We start from the raw sequence: 24,954 nt of genomic DNA, 5'->3' as shown, positions 1-24,954 counted from the left end.
ATTGCTTCAACATCCTTCAGTGAGCCTAGCCCTGAGTGTCAGAGCATGCAGAAAAAAGAGGTTTTTGGGTGCAATTGCAGTTTTTGTGCTGACAGGAAAAAAGAGACTTTGACAGGTTGTATAAACATATGTTTTCAAATAAAAATGCCTAAATATGTAGGGAGGCTTATGGGAGGAAAAAACCTAGTTTTGGCACAGAAGTGACTGAACTGCTCTCTTGAACTTGCCTCTGCCATGTTTACTTCTAGCGAGACAGAGACAAGTTGTCAAGGATACCAGGAAGAAATGCAAACGTCAGCTGATCTCTGGGAAAAATCTCTTCTAATCAGAGATTTAATAGATTTGATTTGCTCAGTTTATTAGAAAGAGATACAGCATAAGGAAGAATGACAAGATAACAATTAACAGAAGGAAGCTGAAGCCAAACCCAACTGGAAGTACATTCACACTCCAATTATGAATGGTGGGCTTATGTTTGTCAGCCATGGGTGAAAAACATTAGAAATGACAAATTGCTTAATTTTAAGTAATGATTTGGGTATTTTGCACCAAATCTGGTTTCATATAAATTTGATTTATAGCAATGAAGTGATTGGGCTCAACTCTACCAGATATAGAATCTGTAAGGATATAGGAGGTGAGAAAACACAATCTAGAGTTTCCTTTGGACTTCTTTTCTGTGAGTCTGATAAAGTCCAAATTAGCTTTGCATACATCAGAAAATGCCAATATTAATTTCTCCATATTTTCTGGTTCCCATCTAATTCTTATTCTCCCAAAAAGCTTATTGACTTGTTTTGCACAGCAATATTAAGAAAGCCAGATTGCTTTGACTGTTACCTGAAAACTGCTGGGAAGAGAGTAGCAACAGATAAGTGAACAAAACATCTATAACAGCTGGTTCTCTGGGGTGTTATAGAACCTTTTGTTTTCCTGTATGCCATGAAAAGGTTTTGCTTTAGCATCCTGGAATGATGGATTCATATCCATATGTGCATAATTTGATGATAGAGTGAATCTGCAGAGACTGTCAAAACACAAGTGTTGAGATCTTGTACAATATTGGTAGGACATAGGCACAGCATTGACTGTCACTGCAGTGTAAATGCTGAATTCATGCCTACCTCTGGATGGACCACAGAGCAGTATCAGCCATGTTCTCCCAGTGTTTTGCCTCTAGGAGTTTGTGAACAGAAACCATTTGTTTTCAGCAGAAGATATGAAAAACAATCCTTTATAAAGGAGGCAAATGCTATTAAAAACCATACAGAGAAAAGCCTGTGGGGTTTGTTTCCCATTAGCATTGTCTTAAAAGAACCAGGGCCATTTCTAAAAATTAAATACTAACAAAGGAAAAACAAGTGAGTTTAACCTGCTGTAGTTTACTTTCAACCCAAGAACATAGGAGATATTCAATGCAGGGGAAAGTGGAAGGGAAATATTCTTTAATTATGTGACTTATTTGTAAACAAGTAATCAAAAATAATCCCTCCCAAAACCCTCTCAATTTGTTTTGTGTGACAGCATTGTTAAAGCCAGACTACCCTGTGTGGGTCTTGAAAGATGCAGCCACAGGGGACAACCCTTCCTTCCTTCCTTCCTTCCTTCCTTCCTTCCTTCCTTCCTTCCTTCCTTCCTTCCTTCCTTCCTTCCTTCCTTCCTTCCTTCCTTCCTTCCAAGATCCAATGAACTAGAAAAATAGCCATCATACATTAATTCCTACAATGGATTGCATTAATAATGCATCTTCCTTTAAGTCTGTGCTCAGTTCATGGTGTAAGAGGTCTCTTACTGACTAAAGTAAAACAACATAAAAAAGGAATTGACATAGAATAATAGTTCAAAGAGACCTTTAAGCTCATTGAGTCCAGCCTTTGTCCCAGCCCTATCACCCACCAGCCCATTTCCCTCAGGGGAACATCCACTCATCTCTGAAACCCCTCCAGAGAGAGTGACTCCAGCACCTCAATGGGCAGCCTGTTCTAATGCCTGATAACTCTTGCAGCAAAGAAATTCCTCCTCATATCCAACCTGAACTACTTCTGGTACAACTTGAGGCCATTTCCTCTTATTCTATTGCTTGTTACTAGGGAGAACAGACCAACCCCTGTCTCAGTACAGCTTCCTTTCAGGTAGTTGTAGAGAACGAGAAGGTTTCCCTTGAGCCTTCTTTTCTCCAGGCTAAACAGCCCCAGATCCCTCAGCTGTTCCTCGTCTAAGATGTGCTCCAAATCCTTTCCTAGCTTGGTAGCCCAGCCTCTGGATCCTCTCCAACACCTGTCCTTCTTGTAGAGAGGGGCCCAAAACTGGACACAGCATTCGAGGCATGGCCTCACCAAAGCTGAGCACAGGGGAATGATCACCTCCCTGCTCCTGCTGACAACACTGTTCCTGATCCAGGCCAGGATGCCCTTAGCCTTCTTGGCCCCATGGGCACACTGCTGGCTTGTGTTCAGCTGCTGCCAACCAACACTCCCAGCTCCCTCTGTGCCTGGCAGCTTTCCAGCCACTTCTCCCCAAGCCTGTAGCCCTGCTGGGGGTTGTTGTGGTCCAAGTGCAGGACCTGGCCCTTGGCCTTATTGAAACTCACAGTGTTGGCCTTAGTCCAGCCATTCAGTCTAATGTATATTATATAGACATATATCATATAACACTGAGTGCAGTAAATAAAGCAGTGCCCTGATTCTGAAGAGAAATATTCAGCAAAGATCTTTCGCCTACCATACTCCCCTGATTTTTCCAGTGTCAGAATGGGCACAAGGTGCTGGACCGTCATAGCACCCAAAAAATGTAAACTTAGTGATAATATCTGTTACCCACACATGCGTTTTCTCTGCTTCTCTCTCTCTCTCACGCAGACAACTTGCTTTTAATCATGGCTTAGTTTGCAGTGTCATCAATCTGGAAGCTACCTGCATCATGATAAAATGTGAAAAATGCACAGATGTTCAACTTGACTACAATCCTAACCAAAAAATGACCTAGCCAAGAACTGACAAGCAATTCCGCTGGTACTATTTATGGTAGTAGTATTGGATTCAGGAAAGTGAGTAGGGATCCTAGGAATACATGAAGGGTCAGTTCTGTGCTCATCATGCCAAAGAATGGAAATAAAATGCTATGTCTATCTCTTGCTAAAGAAATTGTGAAACCAGGGAGACTGATATGCAGAGACTTGGCTGCTGACATGCACTTCCTGGGCTACAGAGCTTTAGAAGAGAGCAGACTCTGGGATGTCTGTTTTCATCATGTGTTGAGGACACAGTGTTTTGATTTGGAGTTTGTTGTTCATTCATCCCCCTACCTCCACCCCCCACCCCACCAGTCACCCATCTGGTGTGGGAGTGTTTCTTTTGCTGTTAGAAAGGAGATGAAGTGCCACAGTTTATTATTTCAGAACATCCAGCACCATCTGGTGGATAATTTGGAATATTTTTTCCCCAATTGCTATATCTGCAGTAACATGTCTATAAAAATTGAGGCTATTCCCGTTTCTTTCTCTCCAATTATGTAGCTGAGACCCATTGCACTAAAATATGTGGCTTTTAAAGAGTAAAAGCAAAAATCTCAGCAGCTGTTTTTGGGGTAAAAAGCCTGAAAATAGGAGCTTTAATAACAATTCTAAACTAAGTGAAATATTTTTTGTTGTTGCTGTTGTTCCTAAAAGGACTTTAATATACAAAGTGATTTTCTCTCATGACACTTCCTTTATCTCAAAATACCCTTTCTCTCCTCCAGCTGCTGAGCAATCCAGAGAAGATAGCAGAGCAGATAAGCAAGGACCTTGCCTGGCTTTGTTCTCACCTCTTGGCGCTATGGACCCAGTTCCTGGAGGTCGCAACTCTTCATCCAGAAGTCACAGCTTATCTGACTCAGGAACATCACATGCTAAGGGTAATGAAAGTTAAGAAGTTAAAACCAAGTTCAATAGTGGTAATCTCCTGTTAGACATTAATGATTTATCTGAATATATATTTCCAATACTATTCTTACCATATGAGCGTTTACCTGAAATGGGATGAGCAGAACAAGAGGTGAAGAAGAGGTGAAGCCCAAGGATGTACATTACAGATTTCAGTTTCTGGAATGAAGGCTGTTGTTTTTATGAGACCCAAGGTCCTGTGTTGTTTGATTAATTTAAACTCAAAGCTTATTCCAGGGCAGATAGCAGCACTGAATTTTTTATGGCTTATTTCACACTCTGTGCTCTGCCAACCACTTCAGATCTGTGGCTCTTTTGTAATTGATTATCCAACACTGAACACGTCTAATGTCTGTGAAGACATTTGAAGAGCTCTCATTTGTAAGTATCATGACATTGAAAGATGTATTTCTACCATGACAGGACTTATTCTCCTCTGGGCTGATATATAAGACTTCTTTTACTCTCTTAGGAGTCACTGGGGATAGTGCCATAGAAGAGATAATCAGTTATGAATTGTTCTCATTGAGTAACTCACTCCACTGCTGCTACATAATTTGCACAGTGGGAAAGAAAAAGATCTTCCTCACTTTAAGAATACAGGGGAAAACAGTTAATTTCACCATTTTTAGAAGGTGGTCAGAAGATTCATGTGAGCAAATCTTGACTGACTGTCAAGAGACACTTCCTACCTGCCAGCAAAATATGCAACAACGCTGGGAAAGTTCATGAGGATAATGCTCTTTGATTTTTCTGTTCCAGAGTGGTGCAATGCGGACAGAGCACACTAAGGAATCTGGTCCTGACAGTCACTGCTCTGTTAATAGTCTGATTGCACTTGGCACCTTTCAGCAAATCTTAGGTTTAACTTGTGTCTTTTTCCCTCAGGTGAGAAGATTCTCAGAAGCTTTCTTCTACACTGAGCACCAGAAAGTCGCTGTGCTCACATTCCAGGAAGGCCTGTAAGTAGCCCCTTAACCACCCTCCTCCACCACCCCCAGCACTGGTATGACTGAAAATGTAGGTTAAAGCAGTTTACCCTCAAGATTGAGGCCTTTTTCTGCTGGATATGAAGAAGTTTAGTTTGAGAGAAGCCACTGAATCTGTTCTAGCTCCATATCGTAAACCCACTGAAATCTGGGTCAGAAGCAAGTGACTTAGATCATACTATTTATTAGTTTCAAGATTTCTATATTCTAGGGCTGTGATACAGGAGATGCACTTTCCCCACCTCTCTTCTCAATCACAGCTAGCTACATTTCTCTTTAACAACAACAGCATCAGGGCAGGCTGAAGGAATTTTTAGACCTTCAACTAACTTCCAAAGCACACTACAGCAATGGTACTTTCAGTGGGAAATAACTGCTGACAGCAACCAACACCTACAAATTTGCCTACACCATCACTAATACACTTTTTTGGAGATAGATGGTCATGGATTTTTTTTGGTGTTTAGTCCAGCCCTACAGCAGAAAAGAGCTTTAAATGCAGACAGGAGCTCAAGAGGGACAGAGAACTTCTAGAGAGAGTCCAGTGCAGGGCCACTAAGATGATCAGGGGACTGGAGCATCTTCCTTATGAGGAAAGGCTGTGGGAACTGGGGCTGTTTAGTCTAGAAAACAGGAGACTGAGGGGGGATCTCATTAACATTTACAAATATCTAAAGGATGGGTGTCAGGAAGTTGGGACATCCCTTTTTTCTCCGGTAGTTAGCAACAGGACAAGGGGTAAGGAGATGAAGCTGGACCACAGAAAGTTCCATTGAAACATAAAAAAAACTATTTCACTGTTGAGGTGAGGGAGCCCTGGCACAGACTGCCCAGGGAGGGTGTGGAGTCTCCTTCCTTGGAGATCTTCAAGACCTGCCTGGACATGCTCCTATGCGACCTGATCTAGGTGGAGCTGCTTCTACAGGAGGGTTGAACTAGATGATCACCAGAATTCCCTTCCAACCCCTACAATTCTATGATTCTATGATTAAACAGACAATGCTAAGCTGTAGATATTCAGTAGATGCAGCAGGGAAGGACAGGCATGGGAAACACCATCACATTAGCTGGAGGAACTGTGAGAGTGATACGAGCTCAGGGCTAATAACTGTCAGAGAATCAACAGTACAAAACAGTCCAGGAAACCAAATGTTACACTTGGCTGTGCTCATAAAAAATATGACCTAAAACGTTGGAAAGGTAATTATTTCCTTCTGCTTCCCACTTCTTGCTTGTAACCAAGATAGGTGGTGTGAGGAACCAGTTTTGAAGCTGCACCAGGGCAAATCCTGCCTTCAGTGTTAGCACATGATGCCAGTGGAGCATATGGGTGATACATGAGAGCTGACCTCTGAAGGCAGAGTTCAAATAAAGATGCCCAGATTTTAATTTGTGAGTAATGAGAGGTGTTCAGACTATTTGCCCACTGTAACAACCTGTCACCATGGGGGGACTACAACATTACCAGTATGGAAACCCATCTTTCAGAAGGGGCTTAAAGGCCATGACATCAGGTCCTGTCATCACAATGAGGCTGGAATGGTATGTCTGCTTCTGACCTAGTGCAAAGAATAAATTACTTTCTCAGAGCTGTCACTAGGGATGTTAGGGCTGATTCAGAGTTGATGGAAAGGGCCATGACTTCATTAACGGATGGGTTATATTAGGCTACCTTGTTCTGCTAAATTGGAGCAGCACCATGGCTGCACGGGCCCAGCTGTACTCCCTTAGTCCTCCCATGTCAGCTCTTAAGTGAGCTACGTACAAGGAAAACCTCATGTCAAGGTCCTAGGATGAGGGCAGAGACACTTGTGACCCCATTCCAGCAAACATAACCCTGCACAGAGGGAAACCTAATTGCATGAAGTGCTTTTGTTATGTAGTTGAAACAACAGCATCTTGTCTGCAAGGGTGTTACTAATGTTGGGGCGGCACTAAGGGTTTTCATTTGGGTTCACAGAATCTCCAGGTGAGATCAGCTCTCAGTATGCCAGATGCTGTACAACCACCTCAAACAGTAACAGCTTTCACCCTGCATCCTCCTGATTGCCAGACGAGCTATTTTTTTCCTCATGTACTGTTGTAAGTTCTGTGTGAAGCCACACCTGGCTGCATTTGACTGCTCAGCAGAAGAGGACACACCATTTCCAACAGGCTGGCTTTTGCATGGGATGGGAGCCTCTAAGGGTGACACAGACTACAAATATTTTATAGAAAAAATAGCTTCTCTCACACCTTTCAATATCAATACTTGATCTTTTGGGGATCTTATTAATATTTATAAATATTGGTGGGTGTCAGGAGGCTGGGGCATCCATTTTTTGTCTGGTATCTAACAATAGGACAAGGGGTAATGGGATGAAGCTGGAACACAAAAAGTTCCACTTAAACATAAGAAAAAACTTTTTCACTATAAGGTGAGGGAGCCCTGGCACAGGCTGCCCAAAGGGGTTGTGGAGTCTCCTATCTTGGAGGTCTTCAAGACCCATCTGGATGCATTCCTGTGTGATCTGATCTAGATTGACTTGCTTCTGCAGGTGGGTTGGACAAGATGATCTCTAAAGGTTCCTTCCAACACTTACCATTCTATGATTCTATGATCTTCTATGCCAGAGATTGATCTTAAAGCAAGTTTAGTATACTGTTTTTACATGTGGACTTTAACAGAATACTGATGTTGTTAATTAATATGTCACTGAGAACTTTGTTATGGTGCAAAGAGTTAACTGTAAACAGCCAAGTGTTGCTGTAGGCAAGAATGAGCAGTTAGCTGTTTGTGACCCTTGTCTGAGTCATGTTTTAGCAACCAATGACTTGTTTAGCTTTAAGAAAAAAAAAGTAACTGGTAAAAGCAAATGATAGACAGAAACAATTATGTTATGAAGTTGAAGCTGGTGTGCTGGTCTGAACAACTTATTTTGGTCTGGTCACAGGAATCATCCATGCTAGCATGAATTACAAACCTTCCGTTTGAGTTTTGCTTCATAATACCTAAACTATGGGGTTTTTTTCCAGTTAACTGCCACATGATGCTTACCTATCTTTTCCCAATAATTTGATATAGTACCCCTGAGCTGTCCCATGGGATCTGTGCAGAATTGCTTTCAGCTGACCACTTATGAAAAGCTTGTTACCTTCCTCTTTATTCCTTAGGATAAACAGACTAATTCATCAGTCAACACAAATAAACAAACTTTGTATTTGAGGTTTTCCTCCTTTTTTGAGGAACTTACATAGGAAAGCTCATCAGGACTAACAATGATTATATTTATTACAGCTAAACGCATTTTTTGGTGTTACCTTAACATCAAATTCACTGATGAAAACCAAGTAGCATTTAATGTTGCCCAAATGATGGAAACAGGCAGTTACTCCAGTTCTGCTGACAGGTAATGGCTAAACTGAAGCTCTTTAGCTCTTGCAAATGCACATATGTGTGAAATACCACAGTACTGTGAGGATTGATATGTGAGACAGAGGGGTGCCCTGCATCCTTCTTGGCCTTGTCCCTCCTTGCTCTGCTCAACCAAATCTTTAATTATTACCTCCTGCATCTGGGTTTTGAAAACCTTGCCACAGCCAGAGCGACAAACCTTTTTTCCTGACTGGAAAGGCAGCTGTGGGATCCAGTCTCCACCAGCTGCAGTGGCCCCTGGGAGGACAGCAGGTACATAACAGAAGCTTGTGAGAGCAGCAGCTGGAACAATTTCAAAAAGGCAGAGCTTTTACAGTGAGGGAGAGTAAAAGTTGTATCTCTAACTGAGAAACAGGAATCGACTCACAGGAAACCTAGGAGCACAGGGTACTCCCTCATCATGAAATGCTGCCTCCTCTCTTTTTAAGCACATTGTCTCTGCCCTCTGCCAAACATCCAGCTTCGTTGCTGGGCTTGGAGAGCTGATGTAGAACCTGCACAGTAACTATTCAAGCACTCAATTCCTTTTGTACTTTGCTGCCAGGATCCAAAGTCACGGACAGATTTCAACAGAAATCCGTAACTCAGAGTACTTCACCAGCATGCCCCCGCTTCCAGCAGAATGCCTTGACATCGATGGGGACTGGAATACACTCCCAGTTATCTTTGAAGATAGGTACATGGACATGCCTTGCAAAGGTGAGTGCAACACCACAAGGTACAGCTTTGTGAAGCAGTTTGAGCTGAGGGAGGCACGCTTCCTTAGCCCAGGGTAAGTGATCTCATACTCCTTGGGCTGTCTCTGACTTAGATCAGAGTGTGATATATTGTGTAACATCACTGATTTCTTCTGTTTTGCCTCGTATCACAGTAGAGTATTTCCTGTAGCTTCCTATTTTTCATCTCCAGAGTAAGCTGTTCAGTTACAAAAGCTGGAGACAAAATCTAGAAAGAAAACAAAATCTTTGGGATTTTTGTGACAGTGCAAATGTAAAGGAAGAAGCAGCAGTAGGAATTTCATCCCCAGTGTGACATCTAGTGGTAAGAAATCTCTGAACAAAAAGCACAATGTCCCTGAAAGGCAGCATTGCTTCCCAAAGGAAATATTTTCCCCTTGAGTACCCAAGTCGAATTCTTACTTAAAAAATTAGTTAGTTCTGCAGATTTGTAGTAAAACCTCATAGTCCTTGGTTCTCTTTTCTGTTCAATCATTTCTTAGGATTAGGAGGAAAGTAATATATATTAATGTTATAGGTGACCACAATCTAGTAGAAAATGGTCCATGGTCCAAAATTTCCACTCTTCCAGAGTCACCCAACTGCTGGAATTCTGCCCAAAATATAATTACAGATATTTAAACTATTAAGCTGAGTATTAAACTGACTTGCAGGCAAGAGAGACAGGGAACTGTTAGAGAGTCCAGCACGGGGCCACCAAGATGATCAGGGGACTGGAGCATCTTTCTTATGAGGAAAGGCTGCAGGAACTGGGACTGTTCAGCTTGAAGAGCAGACTGAGGAGAGATCTCATCAATACTTACAAGTATTTGAAAGATGTATGTCAAAGGGATGGGGCAACACTTTTTTTTGCAGCTGCATTATAGATGATGTCATATGACAGCAGGAATACATAGAAGTGTCAGATCTGTTTCACCTACGAGTTTAGATATAATTATACTGAGGAAAGTATATTTTAGTGATTATTATTCTAGTTTTTATTACTTATTGAGTATTATTTTATTTAAATCTTATTGTCTTCTTCCGCCTAACTATAACTGTTTAGTAAGTGTAATTCTGGTTAAATACACTCTGGCATTTGTATTTGTAATCTGCCTCTAATGTATGTCTAATTTATGTAATAGAAATAGATATACTTTTGCAGGCCTTACGATCACTTCTGAAGGTTCCATATCATCTTGGGGTAATTAGCTGTGTTCATGTAGTCACCACTTATTTTTTTCTTTCTTTCAGATCAGAATTTGGGAGTTTTCCCAGCTTTTGAGGCTCCTGCAAATACACAAAGGGATGTAATGCACGACAACGAAGATTTTGCATCAAATGATGCCACTGTTGTAATGAAAGGAGACTTTGGGAAAGGTACCTTGCTAATACACACTGACAGGATAAACAGGAATCCCTCCTGCATATGCAGCAGTACTGAAGGTGCTGCTTATGCAGCTAAAGGTTTAAACCAGCACTCCACATCTCAGGTATGTACAGCAAACAAAGAAGGCCAAAGGAAACATGACAATATTTTTGTTTCAAATAAGGAAACTACTTCTGACTCAGAACCAAGCAATGCAGAATGGACATCAAAAGATCTTAAAACACCCAAGGAAGTTTTAATACAAGAGAATAGACTTGTGGGAGATGTTACCTCTGGAGATACAGAACCTAGCAATAAGGATTCCCACAAAAGTGAGCCCACGTTAACTGTCAGTGCTCAGTATGAGTGTGGTGCGTGTGGGACTGCTGGCTTGGAAGATAGGACTGAAATACAGAAAACAGAGGAATCTAGTCATCTCAAGAGTAATTTCACTTCATCTGAGCTTGCACTGAATGAATTAACCAACCTTGACAATACAGGAGCTCCAGACGCGAAGGCTCTGCTCCCCGTTATGAAGGCTTTGCCTGCACACAGCTGTGAAGTGAAGTTGTTTCCAAAGGAGCAACGGGGCAAAGAGTGTGAAGAATTTACCCTGATGTCAGGGGTTATAAAAAGATCCTCCTCTCTCATATCTGATTCAGGCATTGAGAGTGAGCCGAGCTCGGTGGCGTGGTCTGACGCCCGCAGCCGGGCGCTGGAGCTGCCGGGAGATCGGGAGATCCTGCACCACCTGGTGCGGAGACACGTCATCCACCGCAATTCCCTGGAGGGTGGCCACACGGAAAGCAATACCAGCTTGCCCAGTGGGATCCAAGCATCACTCACATCCATCAGCTCTTTGCCTTTTGAGGAAGAGGAGAGAGAAGTGGAACTTACCAAACTGACCAAATCTGTCTCAGCCCCTCAGATCAGTAGCCCAGAAGAGCCTACAGAGGAGGTGGATATATCCAAACACAGTGAAGCAAGCTCAGGAGACTCTGGAGGAAACTTGAAAAGTTGCATGGAAACAGAGGATGGAGATGGAAAATTAATCATGGACTTTCCAAAGTGTCAAATCACCGCTGATAGTGAACAAGTAGAATCAAGAAGACATCCTAAACCCTCCATCACACACAGTAGCAGTAACACTGAGTTACAAGGGCAGGAGGAGAAGGAAGGTCTTCCAGAGACTCACTGTAGTTTGGAAAATGCAAGACCACTCACCTGTGCAGAGCAGCTCCAAGGTAATGTCTCTGAGTACCAGTCACCAGAGATCAATAGTGAGTGCAGCTTAAAAACTCCAAGGGCTTGTGATTACTCGGACAGAATTAAGTTTGATACATGCCTTGAGGAACCAAAGGATAAATTTAAGCCGGACAGTTTAAAAATGCAACAAGTCTTTTACTCTACTAGTAGAAGTTCAGGAGAAGACAATTTCTCACAAAGCATAAAGCTAGTACCAGATTTTTGCTATCCTGTTCCAGTTCCTTCAGAAACTTCAACTGAATTTGGCTCAATGCAAGCAGATTGTGGTAGCTCTCTTGCTGATGAGAGTGCAGCAGTGTATGCAGAAATGCAGGGGTTGCAAGAAATTGAGCTCAACGACTCACCTGCCTCAGCAGACCCCACTGCAAGATCCTATCAGGCTGAATATCCTCAGGAACCCAACAGTCAAGAGCATAAACTTGTAGCTAATGGCACTGGGATTCATGTGGTAACAACGGAGGGAGTAGCTCTGGAAAGCAGAAAGGCTGTTGATGTGGTTAACCTGTCTGTCTCTTGCACAGCCACATGTCTTCCCTTTTCTTCTGTGCTCAAAGAGACTCCTGCTATGGTTGGATTCTCTGCAAAGCAGGCTGTGTCCCCCATCACACGCCAGCCTCTGGGCTCCTTCGGAGTTGTCTCTTCTAATTCAAACGAGATGGATGAAGAGAACAATGAAAGGATGCTGAAGTAAGATTGTCTAATTAGTTTCTTCATTACTGTAATGCCAAGAGACCCTGAGAATGTTCAGGGCACTAATACAGTAAGCAATACTGGAAGCTTACAATCAGAAACAGTTGTTGCTTGAGGAATTACAATACAAATAATGCAAACAGACAAATGGTTTATGTAGAATAAATTAAATAGACAGGAGAGATGAAAACACAGAGGCCAAGATTGGCACAGATATTAAGTTTTCAATCATCACGAAAAACAGTGGGATCTAGGTATCTAAATCTAAAGATCTGACACTCTTTCATGAAGTCAAGGCCACTCAGACTTGAGTATTGATCCCAGAGAGTTAGTTCACCATGGCAGTGCCATAGCTTATTTTTCTCTTCTGCTTAAATAATTGCTCTCATTAACTAAACTATTAAGCAGGAACACAAATTGGCTGATAGACTCTCAGCTTCAGTTTCTCAAATGGAAAAACGGAGAAGTGACAACCTGAGTGCCTGGAGAAGAGTTTGGTTTGGTTTGGATTTTTCTTGCTTCATTGTCTGTGGTGAATGCATCACCTAAAGGCCTTAATGTCACAGTGGCCCATTTAAAGGATAAACACTTGAATATTTCCGTTATATTTCGGTGTTTCTGCTGTTCTGAGATAATTTCTCAGCCTATTCAGCTGCTCAAAATGTTGTCTTTCTATGCTACCTGATCTAGGTGGACCTGCTTCTGCAGTGGGATTGGACTAGATGATCTCTAAAGGTCCCTTCCAACCCCTACCATTCTATGATTCTATGATATACATTTGTGACCCAAAGCCTTCTTTTCTTTTTTGTGTGTGTTTTTAAATCATCTTGAAGTTGGTTTCATAATCCCTGCCGTAAATCCTGCTTAATCTAAGTACAGATTACTTTGTGAAGCAAATATTTTAGTATGTACTCATGCACATGAATTCAGAGCCTTCAGGTCCATGGACCAAACACTGGATTTTCATTCTTGTGTCCCTTTCAAGTCAGAAGAGCTGATGTAAGTAATTGCTCACCATTATATCAAGTGGTCTTGAGCTTTAAAGGTTTATATGTCCTAATTAGGTCCATCCCAGTTTTCTACCTAATTGTACACTTGTTGTGATTATTAACTCCTAAAAGCTCTGGATGAGTTCTGCTCAATCAAAAAATCACTCAAGACTTTGGCATCTTCAGCCATCAGAATGCTTCAGGGTGAACTCATGTCAAATTTTAGGCCTTGTGTAAAAAGAGGGTAGCTTAATTCTTTCAGCTCTGACCTACTCTTTCTCTTAGCTACTGAGTATTTGCAAAAGAACCTGAAACCAAATTAAACTAAAAATATTTATTATATGAAGTGTGTGCTTTAACTTCACAGTCTAAGGAACGAGGAGGACACCTACCTGCCTACAAATGGATAAGACGATAGCAAAATGATACATTTCAGTACCTGTAAGGCTGATGACATGGTTAAGATGCAAAAGTGCTAATTCTGTATGTTAGTCACATAGGCCACCAGAAAATGGCATTTTATAAATCCTTTCTTCCTCTTGTAGATGTTAGGTGCTTTAGTTATTGGCTGTATGTAGACAAATCACTCTGAAACAGGGTTTTTTCCCCTTGCACCTTAATTTCTCTCAGAATAGGTAAGGAATACTATCCAGATCTCTACTTCAAAGCTGCTCGCAGATATCTGTCTCCTCATTTCTACCTTGAAGGTTTGTTTCTGAACACCCAGTTCTATTGTGATTAATTAATCTATTCTCCAGTTTTTATCAGGCCAAGGAAAAATTTAAAAAAGAAATGAAGATTGAAGGCTTTCTGTACAGTGACTTATCTGTACTAGCTTCTGATATCCCGTATTTTCCACCAGAGGAAGAGGAAGAAAATTTGGAAGATGGAATTCACCTGGTTGTCTGTGTCCATGGGTTGGATGGTAAGGCCAGGAGGAACTGCTGTTTTCAAATCCTTTCGGTGTAAACAAGTGCATGCTGCAACTTTTCTTGTTGTTGTTTTAGCAGAATTGACACCAAAGTGCATCAGTTTTCTGAGTAAAGGAGACGCACATTGCAGTAATCGTTGTCTTTCCACAGATATTTAGTTGTTCTGCAATGTGTCACCAAGATGAAGACATTATTTCAACTTCCTCAAAACTATTATAGAGTAGATAGTGGCTGGCTTTAATAAGATGAGAGAAAAAAAATCGTTATTCATTGCAGAAGAAGCATAGCCTGGATATTTTTTTACATCTATGCTTTCTAAGCAGAAATAGATATGTTTAAAATTGCCACTTCTCTTGACAAATTACTGATACCAATGGGAAGAGTGCAGAAGTTAACTTTGAAACTACAGAGAAGGAGGGTTAGATGATCTGAAATCCCAGATATTCTCAGAAAGATGGAAAACAAACACTTGCTGATTTGAGCAAGAACCATTTGCCATTCAGTATCTCAGTGACAGGAATGTCATTCTCACAAATTGAGAGAACCTCCTTTTCCAACACAAAAAAAATCAGAAGATTTTTGAGTTCCTAGTATGGAATGAGGCCTCTCCCAAAATATTAGGAGCCTGGCAATATTTCAGCATTATCTCTGATTGGGAATACAAAGTGTCAGGCTACTCTGCATTTGAAAGTACAGCCCTATACCCCAACATGTGTGCTGATGTCCCTGGCAGGGCTGCAGTGTCCCATGGCAGCCTCACTAGTTGTGAAGGTGGAATGACAGGCTTCAGCTTTTTGTCTTTTGTCTTAGCTCTGTTGTTCAGCAAACAGGGGACAGAGTGTTCCTGGGATGGATCTTTGCCCTTTCTTCCCCACAGTTTCCACAGATGAGGAGGAGAGATCCGGCTGTGGGTATTTGTGCTCTTCTGATGTTTCAATGCACAATCATATGGTGTGGTGAACTGTCTTAGAGGTACTTAGCAAGAGCTTTCAGATGTCAAGGCTTACAGGAAGATGGATGCATTAAAATGACTGTTTATTAGTTGCTTTTCTGTTGAACTACATCTTACAAAGTAACACTTATTTCTAGGTAACAGTGCAGATCTGCGGCTGGTAAAGACTTTTATAGAATTGGGACTTCCTGGTGGAAAACTGGACTTCCTCATGTCTGAAAGAAATCAGGTAGTACAGAGCTCATTTCTGTCTCCTTTTAGATCTGCTACAAGCTGTTGACATGGCTGAAACAGGGCCTTCAGTAAAGCCTTTTCACCATCTGAATGAAGCCAAAGTACTGTGGAATTCAGGGAATTTTATGTCATATTTAGTGTGAAGGCATGGTCCTGTTCCTGTCTAATTTCATAGAGTGTTCAAACCCATCAGAAACTATTTCTAGCATTAAAGTCAAAGGCAATGACATCAGCACCTGTAATACTAGGCTATACAAGAAGAAAATTGATTTCTCTTGTCAGTTTGCAAACTTGCTTATCTCTGCCTGTTGGATACCAGGCAGCACAGCACCTGCAGAAAGCAACACGTTTAGTAATATCAAATTCTCTGGAGGACATGGAACATCCAGCAACTGCTGTCAGCTTTCTTTACTACTTCAGCCATTGTTTCTCCTATTGCAATACTTTTTGAGATTTATTTCCTGGAATGGTAAGGAAAAGTCTTCCAGAAATATTCATTGTTAGTCTAGGCAGAGATTCAGAAAAGAGTTCTGTGCTCTACTCTGTAATGATCCCATATTTATGACACAGAAGCCTAACTTTATGTACAAGACAAGAATTTCCAGTGCTTAGTCAGAAACATTTTGGTTTATGAGCAGCTGAGAAACTTGAGTCAAAACTTTCCAACCTTCTTTGTTCAACTGAACTGAAGTGTCTAGCTGGTGTTAGTCTATGAACTTGCCACCTTCCAGTGCACATTTCAGTCAGCTGAAGGTCTGCACAGTGAACACAAGATGAAAATAATGAGAAGACTACTTCAGATTTGAAGATCAAATACCCTCTTCTCGTATTTTCAGACAATGAAATGTTTGACAACATCTCTATTTAACATAACGAAGAGCCCATAATGGGAACTTTTAGTGCTCTTATACTCTGGGAAGATGAGGAAGTTCCCATGGGAGTGGAAGTAGAACAAGTGTGATTTGAAGACTATTTGGAAGCTGTAAAGCATCATATGACCCTTATTTCCCTGCTCTGAGAACCACACTGAAAATGACCCAAGAAATCGGTTGTTTGTCTGGTTTTCCTTGCAGAAGAAAATGAAAAACACCCTTTTAGACATTAATTTGTTACACATTTGACAAGATCAATCAGGCTGAGATGATACCAAAGGATGGAGATATAACCAGGTGGAATGTGATGCTTGATTTGCTTTGTTTATGATTAATGCTCAGGTTGATATTCTTCCAATTTTAAACAACCCAAAAGATTTGGGATAATGAGCCTAGGAGGAAATCATGAATTATCAATGCAGACAAAACAAACAGGCAGAAGGTTAGTGGACTGTTTGTAGTTTATGAGAACATTTATTTTAAGACCACATTGCAAAGTGAATATGCTCATGTTTTCCTTTACAAGAGCTGCAATTAGCAAGATGTGTTGTGTCACAGAAGCATTAATTACTGATATATTTGCTCTGAATAGCTGTTCCAACATTTGATGATTGTTTTTGTGGCATCTCATTAGTTAGGAATTTGATTTAGAGTCCTGATGAATTGCCAAATGACACAGCTCCCAGTAAGATCTGACTACAATTGCATAGACTGGACAATGTATTATTTGTTTTGTTCTATCACAACTGGCAGTACCGTTGCAAAGGAATAATTGTTTGTCTCTAGCACTCTTTCTGCTACTGATAACTGTGGAAGAACAAACACAAAGCGATTCATTAAGATGGACAAATAATTTTGTGATTGCATCCTTAGCACCAGCATAGTGTGTGTGTCAGTGTATAATGCTATGAACTGTTTTGTTATAATATTCTGTTAAATCCTAAATGTGAAAAGCTTTTCTTCCACGTGCAGTGGATGGTATCTAGAGTGGCTGAACATTAGCAGTTCTCACCAGTGTCAAAGCAGCCTGCTTCAAGATCACACTTAGGAGTCACTCAGCCTAAATCACTGTTAATCTTACTATTAATAAATTGCAAGGCTGGGTTTATCCCATCATGACACTTGCCAAAGTCAGAGGCACAGTCCATAGAGAAAGAGAAGCAACCACATGAGTTAGTTTAATACTCTTAAAATATGGATTCTCTTCTAGAGGACCCTATTTCCATGCCTTATGAAGTGCATGATTACTGTAGTCCCAGCTTGAATTCTCAGGTGCCTTCTTAAAGTCAAGATACAATATAGAGTAGAAAAGATTCTATGACAGAAAGTTTTGCCTACCTTAGCTATGAGCTCACTGAGGACAGTGAATTTCTAAACAGACTTTCATGATACGTATGTGACCCACGTTGACATGTGGTATTGTTGTTACTGTTGTTGCTCTGTGAGAAAGAAAATACCTGAGTAATTTTGCAATGTTAGTTGGAAGATTTTTGCCAACAAACTGAAACTTCATGCTTTCAAAGGAGAACAAATGAGAGGATGTGGACTGAGAAAAATCCCTCCTCTTCCCATTTGAGCACATATGAAAAAAATTTGGACTGGTTATTAAAGTTTCTGCATGCATTTTACCTTGAAAACAGCATCAGTCTGCAGTAAGTACAATACATTTTAATTCCCCAAATCATTCCATTTGTCCCCAGACTGATACTTTTGCTGATTTTGATACGATGACTGACCGACTATTGGATGAAATTATCCAGCACATCCAGTTGTACAACCTCTCCATATCCCGAATAAGGTAAGCCTTCTGCTTGGTAACAGTCTGTAACTGCCTTTCACATTCAGTGAAATGAGCTTTTCCAGTAGTGCCCTATGTCAAAAGCCATTGCATGTGTGTTAGGTGAGTGAGATGAATTTTTACAGTCATAGATCAAAGACTAACTAGACTGAAAAAAACATGAAATGGTAGTTAAGGGATGTTAGTGAAAGCCCTGATAGAGTCCCCTTAAGAGCAATTTATGCCACTCTTATGTTTCATTTAAATAATGTACAGGTGGGTTTTGTGTTAATATAGTTCTTTCTTTACCAACAGCTTTATTGGACATTCCCTTGGTAATGTCATCATTCGATCTGTACTAACTCGCCCCAGGTTTCGCTATTACCTCAACAAGTTACATACCTTCCTGTCCCTCTCTGGGCCTCATCTGGGAACACTTTACAACAACAGTACTTTGGTTAGTACAGGTAAGAGCTGATGGGAAAGCTATGACTGGCTGCAGTCCATGGCAGAGTGCATGAGAGAGCAACACGTGGAGGTATCAATAAATCCATAACTTGTACACTGATGTTGAGGAAAATTCTGAAGACTCCAAACTCACCTAAAGAAAATTGCAATAGGAGGAGTTTCAGTATCTACTACAAGGTTCAACATAGTGCTAACAGGAAAACCCAAGCATGTGCAGCAGTGAGGGATTACCTTGCTTCCACTGTATTCTTCTCTTCTTTGTATACTGCCAATAAAAAGAGTCATCTCCAAGGCTGAAGAAGACACAGTGCTGTGGGAATGGAATGTTCCACAGTTTAACTTTCCTGATTCAACTACCATGACATGGATAGTCATAGAATCCTATGAGTAGTTTGGGTTGGAAGGAACATTTAAAAGTCTTCTAGTCCAACCTACTCTGTGATGAGCAGGGATATCTTCAACTAGGTCAGGTTCCTCAGAGCCCCTTGAATGTTTCTGGGCATAGAGTATCTAGAACCTCTCTGGAAAACCTGTTTTAGCATTTCCCCACCCTTAACAAGAACACATTCTTCCTTATATCTGGTTTAAATCTAATTTTTTTTTAGTTTAAATTATGACTCTGTCCACTTTTCCTCTCTGTTGTTTAGCAATACAAGAAGACACGAAGACATATCAAGTTACAGTGCTTCCCTTACTGTACACACATGTCTCTACTCTTCTTGGTTGATAATTAGCAAACAAGGTAAAGTAATACACTGATTTTCATTCTAGGTCTATGGCTCATGCAGAAGTTGAAAAAGTCAGGATCACTTTTGCAACTGACCTTCAGGGACAACGCAGATCTGCGCAAATGTTTCCTGTACCAGCTCAGCCAAAAAACGGGTGAGTAGGCTCTAATGTGGCTGTGTAAATATCAAAGGCTGCTCTGAAGGATGTTGCTGGATTGCCACATCCTTCAGGGAGTAAAGGAGATCTGCATTTTGTTAATGATCTTTCTTTAAACATCCTTGCTTTGGAGGAGTACTGCTCTGTCTAAAAGCTAGTATCTTATCTACCTACTTTTTCTGCATCAGTTATCAATGAGTGTGTTTGGTGTTAGCAGCACCAAAGAAGACCTCAATGCTGTACGAAACATACACCTAAGTTTATATTCTGGAAGCAAGAAGTACCACTCTTGACAGGTCACCATTGCTAAATTTATGGGACTAGATGAAAACCATTTTTCCTTTTTTATTATTTGTTTAAGTTGAACATCTCTTGTCTTGAGGAAATATGACTCTGGGAGATGAAGAGCAAATTTTATTCATGTCTATTGAGACAGCTTTGTGCTACACAGGGAGATAGATGGCCTCACACTGGAAAAATGATGCCTAAAAAGAGATATTTTTATCTCTTCTTTAGTGTGTCATGAATAAATGAAATAAATCAGTCTCTTCTTATGAAAAGAAAGCAAGCATGATCCTTCTGTGAAAGCAAATGTTGTCTTTTAAAATGTATTTTTAACATTGTGTGTGAACAAACTGCTGCTAAATATGTAGTTACAAGGTCACTACTTGGTGTTTGATTTGTTTTTCCCTACTTTGATACATTAATAATAGGAAGCAAAGACTATGTTAAGATGAATATAACTCCTTGATTCTTAATCTGACAGACATGGAGTTGTTTTATAGTGTAATCAATGAGAGGAAGCTGCTGTATCTCGGTATTATTTTAATTCCCTGATTTGAATTTTCCCTTTGATTCCCTAATTATCATTTCTACAGATTACAACTGGTGACCACTTTACTGTTGTCATGTTCAAATAAAATTGTATCTTCACAAGAAGCTCACATTGTAACTGCCCAAGCAGAGAATCCCCAAGCATGTATTGTGAGACAAAGGGTTCTCTTGTTCCTTACCCTGATAGACTGGGGATCTAACAAGCTATTAAAAAAGCTACAAAAGTAGAAAGCAGAAATTTAAACGTGAAGAGGGTTGTCTGTCAAGTCAAAATCATCCAGGTAGATGCTTAAGGTGAAAAATTGTAGTAGGTAAGATCAGATGTGAACATATGAGCTGGCATACTGAGTTTTAGAAGCAGGGTGCTAGAGCAGGGGACAAGTCTAAAAGTAATTGAAAGACCCTACAGTGATGTGTTGAGCCTGGCTGGATGCCAGCTACCCACCAAAGCCATTCCATCACTGCCTTCCTCAGCTGGATGGAAAAGTATAATAGTCCTCATGGACTGAGATAAGCACAGGGAGATCACTCAGCAATTACCATCAAGGGCAAAATAAATTTGACTTGAGGAGCTTGACTTAATTTATTACCAATCTAATCAGAGTAAGATAGCAAGAAATAAAACCAAATCTTGAAAATACTTTCCTCACCCCTCCCTTTTCTCTCAGCTTAACTTTATTCCCAAGTTTGTCTACTTCCTTCTCCCAGACATGCATGAGGATGGAGAATGTGAGTTGTGGTCAGCTCATCACATATTTTTCTGTTTCTCCCTCCTTAGTGGGAGGACTCCTTATATAGGATGCAGGGGAATCTCTGCCCTGGCCCCTGGAGGACCTCCTCCTACACTGATCTTGCTGTCTACAGGAGTGTTTCACTCATATATCCTCACTCCTCTTTCTGGTTGCTGTTTTGCACCAGATTTTTCCTCTTCTTAAATATGTTATCCCAGTGGCATTACCACCATCGCTGATGGGCTCGGCCTTGGCCTGTGGCAGACTAATTTTGGAGACAGCCATTGGACATAAGGGAAGCTTCAAGCAGCTTCTACCAAAACCTTGCCACACTGACCTAATACACCTACAAAGAGAGGAATATCAGATGTGTTGTGCCTACTTTTCCAGATATCTTATTAAGCCTTCAACAATTTCTGACTTTCTTAAAGTAGAAGCCACTGCTACTTTTCAATCTCTTTAAATATTCTTTGTATTTGTCTTGAAAGAATAAAATATTCCCTATTGAACCTCTTCACATAAGATTTTAGACATGGTAACACTCACTGTTGCTTCTGCTACCATTTGCCTCAGTTTGAAGTTAGAAACTCAGTTCATTTGATTACACAAGAAGAAAATGATAGACAGCTTCAGCCAGGCTTAGTTCAGACAGGATTCTTTGGCATGGTGATGATCAATTTTTCTGTGAAAATCTAGAAATGAAAGACTTTGTTTCTGAGCCACTTTCCCTTAAGGAAGAGAGAAAGATGAAAATCAAACCCACCAGCTCTTCTGTGTTGAAACCAGATGATTTGTTGAGTTTCTTTCTCTGGAGACATTGAAAACCCACCTGGATGAGTTCCTGTGTGACCTACTCTAAGTGGTCCTGCTCTGGCAGGATGGTTGGACTGGCTGAGCTTTGAAGGTCCCTTCCAGCCATTTAGATTCTATGATTCTGTGATTCTGTGACTAGTAGACTAGATCATCTGTGTCCATTTTCCTACTTTTCTGCTGCATGTGAGTAATGGAAGGCTCAAGAGACCACAGACAGGGAGTCTTTTTCCACATTCTGTCAGTGGTCCGTGTCCTTCACAGAAGAGGGAGGATTCCTGGTTTCCAGTCCATGCACCAGCAGTGTGGATTTATCAACAGACTGCTGAGTGCAGGGAGTGGATCCCAAGGCTCCCTCTACCCTGATGTAATAGTATGACACAACAGTAGTAGATTTGATTCCTTTTCTCCTCCCTCTCCCTATTTCCTTCAAAAATCATACTAATTTACTGTGTTGTTTTTTAACATGATCCCTATTCCTGTGAGCACTTATTTATCCAAACCCAATCCTTGACAATATCGGGGCTGTACATGTGTTTCCAATATTTAGAGGTGTAAGTATTTGCAAGATTAAGGTTTTAATCACTTTATTTTGTGTATGGAGATGGTTCTTACTTTTTATTGACACAAAATTAATCTGTATTTGTATTGTTAAGTAACAAATGGTCAGCAGAAAAAGCAGGAAGGATTGAAGATATTATGAATCTTTCTAAACTTGTGTTGCATGTTTTAATTGTTAATTGTTATGGGCTTGACAGTGTGAAGTTAGTGGTTGGACTCGATGATCTCAAAGGTCTTTTCCAACCACAACGATTCTGTGATTCTGTTTTGCACTGTAGGTTTTCAAATGTGTTTAAACACGAAGTACTCATGCTGACATTGTATGTATTTTGATCACTGTGCTTCATTGTGATAAATGTGTTTAATGAATTTACTACAGGTCTTCAGTACTTTAAAAATGTCGTGTTAGTGGCCTCACCCCAAGACAGATATGTACCCTTTCATTCAGCAAGAATAGAAATGTGCAAAAATGCACTTAAGGACAGACACACAGGTATGTTTAAGATCCTTTCTATACTTAAAAAGCTGTTGTGGAATTGTGATTTTGTTTAGCTGAGATCATTGCATTAGGTGGGTTTTTCATCAGCATGATGAAAGCTCACATGTTTATTTGATAAGGAAGAAAATATTCACTTCCCACAGGAAATTACTGAAATCAGTAAAACAAGCTTTTTAAGCAGCTCTTTGATGAAAAGAGGTTTCAATCAGGTCATAATCAAAGGTTGCTACTGCTTCTTCCCCTTCTCTCTAATTTACTTTTTTTAAAGTGATGGTAATAGAACTACCTATTGACAAGCCCTTTTTCTGTAGTCTACTGAATCACTAACATTGTCTCACTTCTGCTTCACATATGAAATCTCTCTCAACACATATGAAGTCAGGGGGGTTTCCTTTTGTTTTCAATAGCGTTTAGATGATTGCCAGATAATTTAAAAGACAAACCTCAAATCATATTGGTTTGTAATAATATCTGTAAAGCACATCAAAGTTCATGCCTTCAGGGGTTTAGTCCTGTGAGCTGCATGTTGTCCTAAACATTGCCTTTGTAATTAGCAGGCTCTCTCTCATTTATGAAATGTTTCATGGCTTCAGTTGCACACCAGCTCCAGAAGTGATGTTCAGTGTCATTTCAGACTTGTTTTACATATTTGATTATCTAGAAATGGAGATGCTCTTTGAAAGTAGAGACACCACAGTCCAATAATGGACGTGATTGCCCTCACACATCTAACCTAAATTACTGTTCTTTATGTCCTACCTCAGATATAAATTGGAAAGTAATTTCCCATCTCTCTCTTCCAGTGGTTGTTTCTCAGGGAGATATTTGACCTAGCAGGAGCCAGATCTACTTTCAATGTAGATCATTTATGAGTACAAGCCTCCTGAGCCATTGCTTTTGCCCTATAAACTCAACTATCTGCGTGATGTCCTTCCTACATTACTCAGGGAATTCTGTGTGGACCTCTATGCCTTGCCAGATCCTTTTGCATTTGAATCCACAGGCAATGTCAGTCTAATACTCTTCCCATGAACGAAACAAGACCGTTTTCTTCTACCACAGAGGGAAAGAGTCTAAATGCTGAGGGGTATCCCACTCTTTATGCTAACCTCTTCAGATAACCAGTGCATCCAGAGGATTAACAGCATCCTGGCACGTGACAAGTCTTTGAAATGAACTGCTATCTCTTGCATTTTGGTGGTGTTGCCATTTTCCTGGTAATTAAATGATACTGGAAGGAAAGAGGTGATCTGACAGCTTTGACATATGAATGTGACATCTAAACTCTTTTGCAGGTCCTGTTTATGCAGAAATGATTAACAACCTACTCCAGCCTTTGATTGGGGCAAAGGATTGCACTTTGATCAGACACAACGTGTTCCATGCTCTGCCAAACACCGCCAACACGTTGATAGGCCGGGCTGCCCACATTGCTGTGCTGGACTCTGAACTGTTCCTGGAGAAGTTTTTCCTTGTGGCAGGACTCAACTACTTCAAATAGTGCCTGAAGTACAGGGTAACACAGGCAAAGCTTTTAATTGTGTGGAGGAGAATCCCTTAGCCAAGAGAGCGCAGTGTTAGAAATGAGATCAAATGGGACTTTCAAACTCTCCATTTCCATTTCTGTTCCAGAGAATAAAGTGCTATGGCTTTAAGGCATTCATGCTTCCAAATATTGGTGCTTTTGGAAGAAACAAATACTCCTCTTCAGTTTCTATGTTCTTTGTCCACAAAAAGACATGAACCACTTCTGAAGTACAGAATCAATCAGAAGGCTAATTCTCTAAGTGTGATTGGACAAATACGATTCCTAGTTTTCCTGGATATTAACCCAGGAACTTGTCTGTCCTTGGTTTAATGCTTATTAATGTATTAACAAAGCTATACATTTGAAGCACTTTTGGGGTAGTTAACCCAAGAAGAAACAAGTAGATATATATGAACTCAGGTTAAAACTTCCTTTGTGATGAACTGAAAAATCTGAAAAACATTTATTAAAGTTTCAGTGTTTCCATTTGTTGAAAAAATGTATTTGGATGGTTC

The 24,954-nt window shown here is 40.5% G+C and overlaps 1 protein-coding gene across 1 annotated transcript in view; it reads left to right on the top strand.

Annotated features, from left to right (window-relative positions):
* The window catches only part of FAM135B (family with sequence similarity 135 member B), a 132,583-nt gene extending 108,171 nt beyond the window's left edge, over positions 1–24,412 (top strand). Inside the window, exons 9-19 of the mRNA XM_061995282.1 lie at positions 3,739–3,894; positions 4,811–4,884; positions 8,871–9,025; positions 10,297–12,364; positions 14,115–14,281; positions 15,378–15,469; positions 18,047–18,144; positions 18,439–18,590; positions 19,363–19,473; positions 22,792–22,905; positions 24,207–24,412. Coding sequence (XP_061851266.1) covers positions 3,739–3,894; positions 4,811–4,884; positions 8,871–9,025; positions 10,297–12,364; positions 14,115–14,281; positions 15,378–15,469; positions 18,047–18,144; positions 18,439–18,590; positions 19,363–19,473; positions 22,792–22,905; positions 24,207–24,412 — 3,393 coding nt within the window. The remainder of the gene's footprint in view (positions 1–3,738; positions 3,895–4,810; positions 4,885–8,870; positions 9,026–10,296; positions 12,365–14,114; positions 14,282–15,377; positions 15,470–18,046; positions 18,145–18,438; positions 18,591–19,362; positions 19,474–22,791; positions 22,906–24,206) is intronic.
* Positions 24,413–24,954: the final 542 nt, after the last annotated feature.

Source organism: Colius striatus, chromosome 4, assembly GCF_028858725.1.
Source record: "Colius striatus isolate bColStr4 chromosome 4, bColStr4.1.hap1, whole genome shotgun sequence".
In the NCBI taxonomy this organism is placed as follows: domain Eukaryota; kingdom Metazoa; phylum Chordata; class Aves; order Coliiformes; family Coliidae; genus Colius; species Colius striatus.
This window is presented reverse-complemented; position numbering and strand designations above follow the sequence as displayed.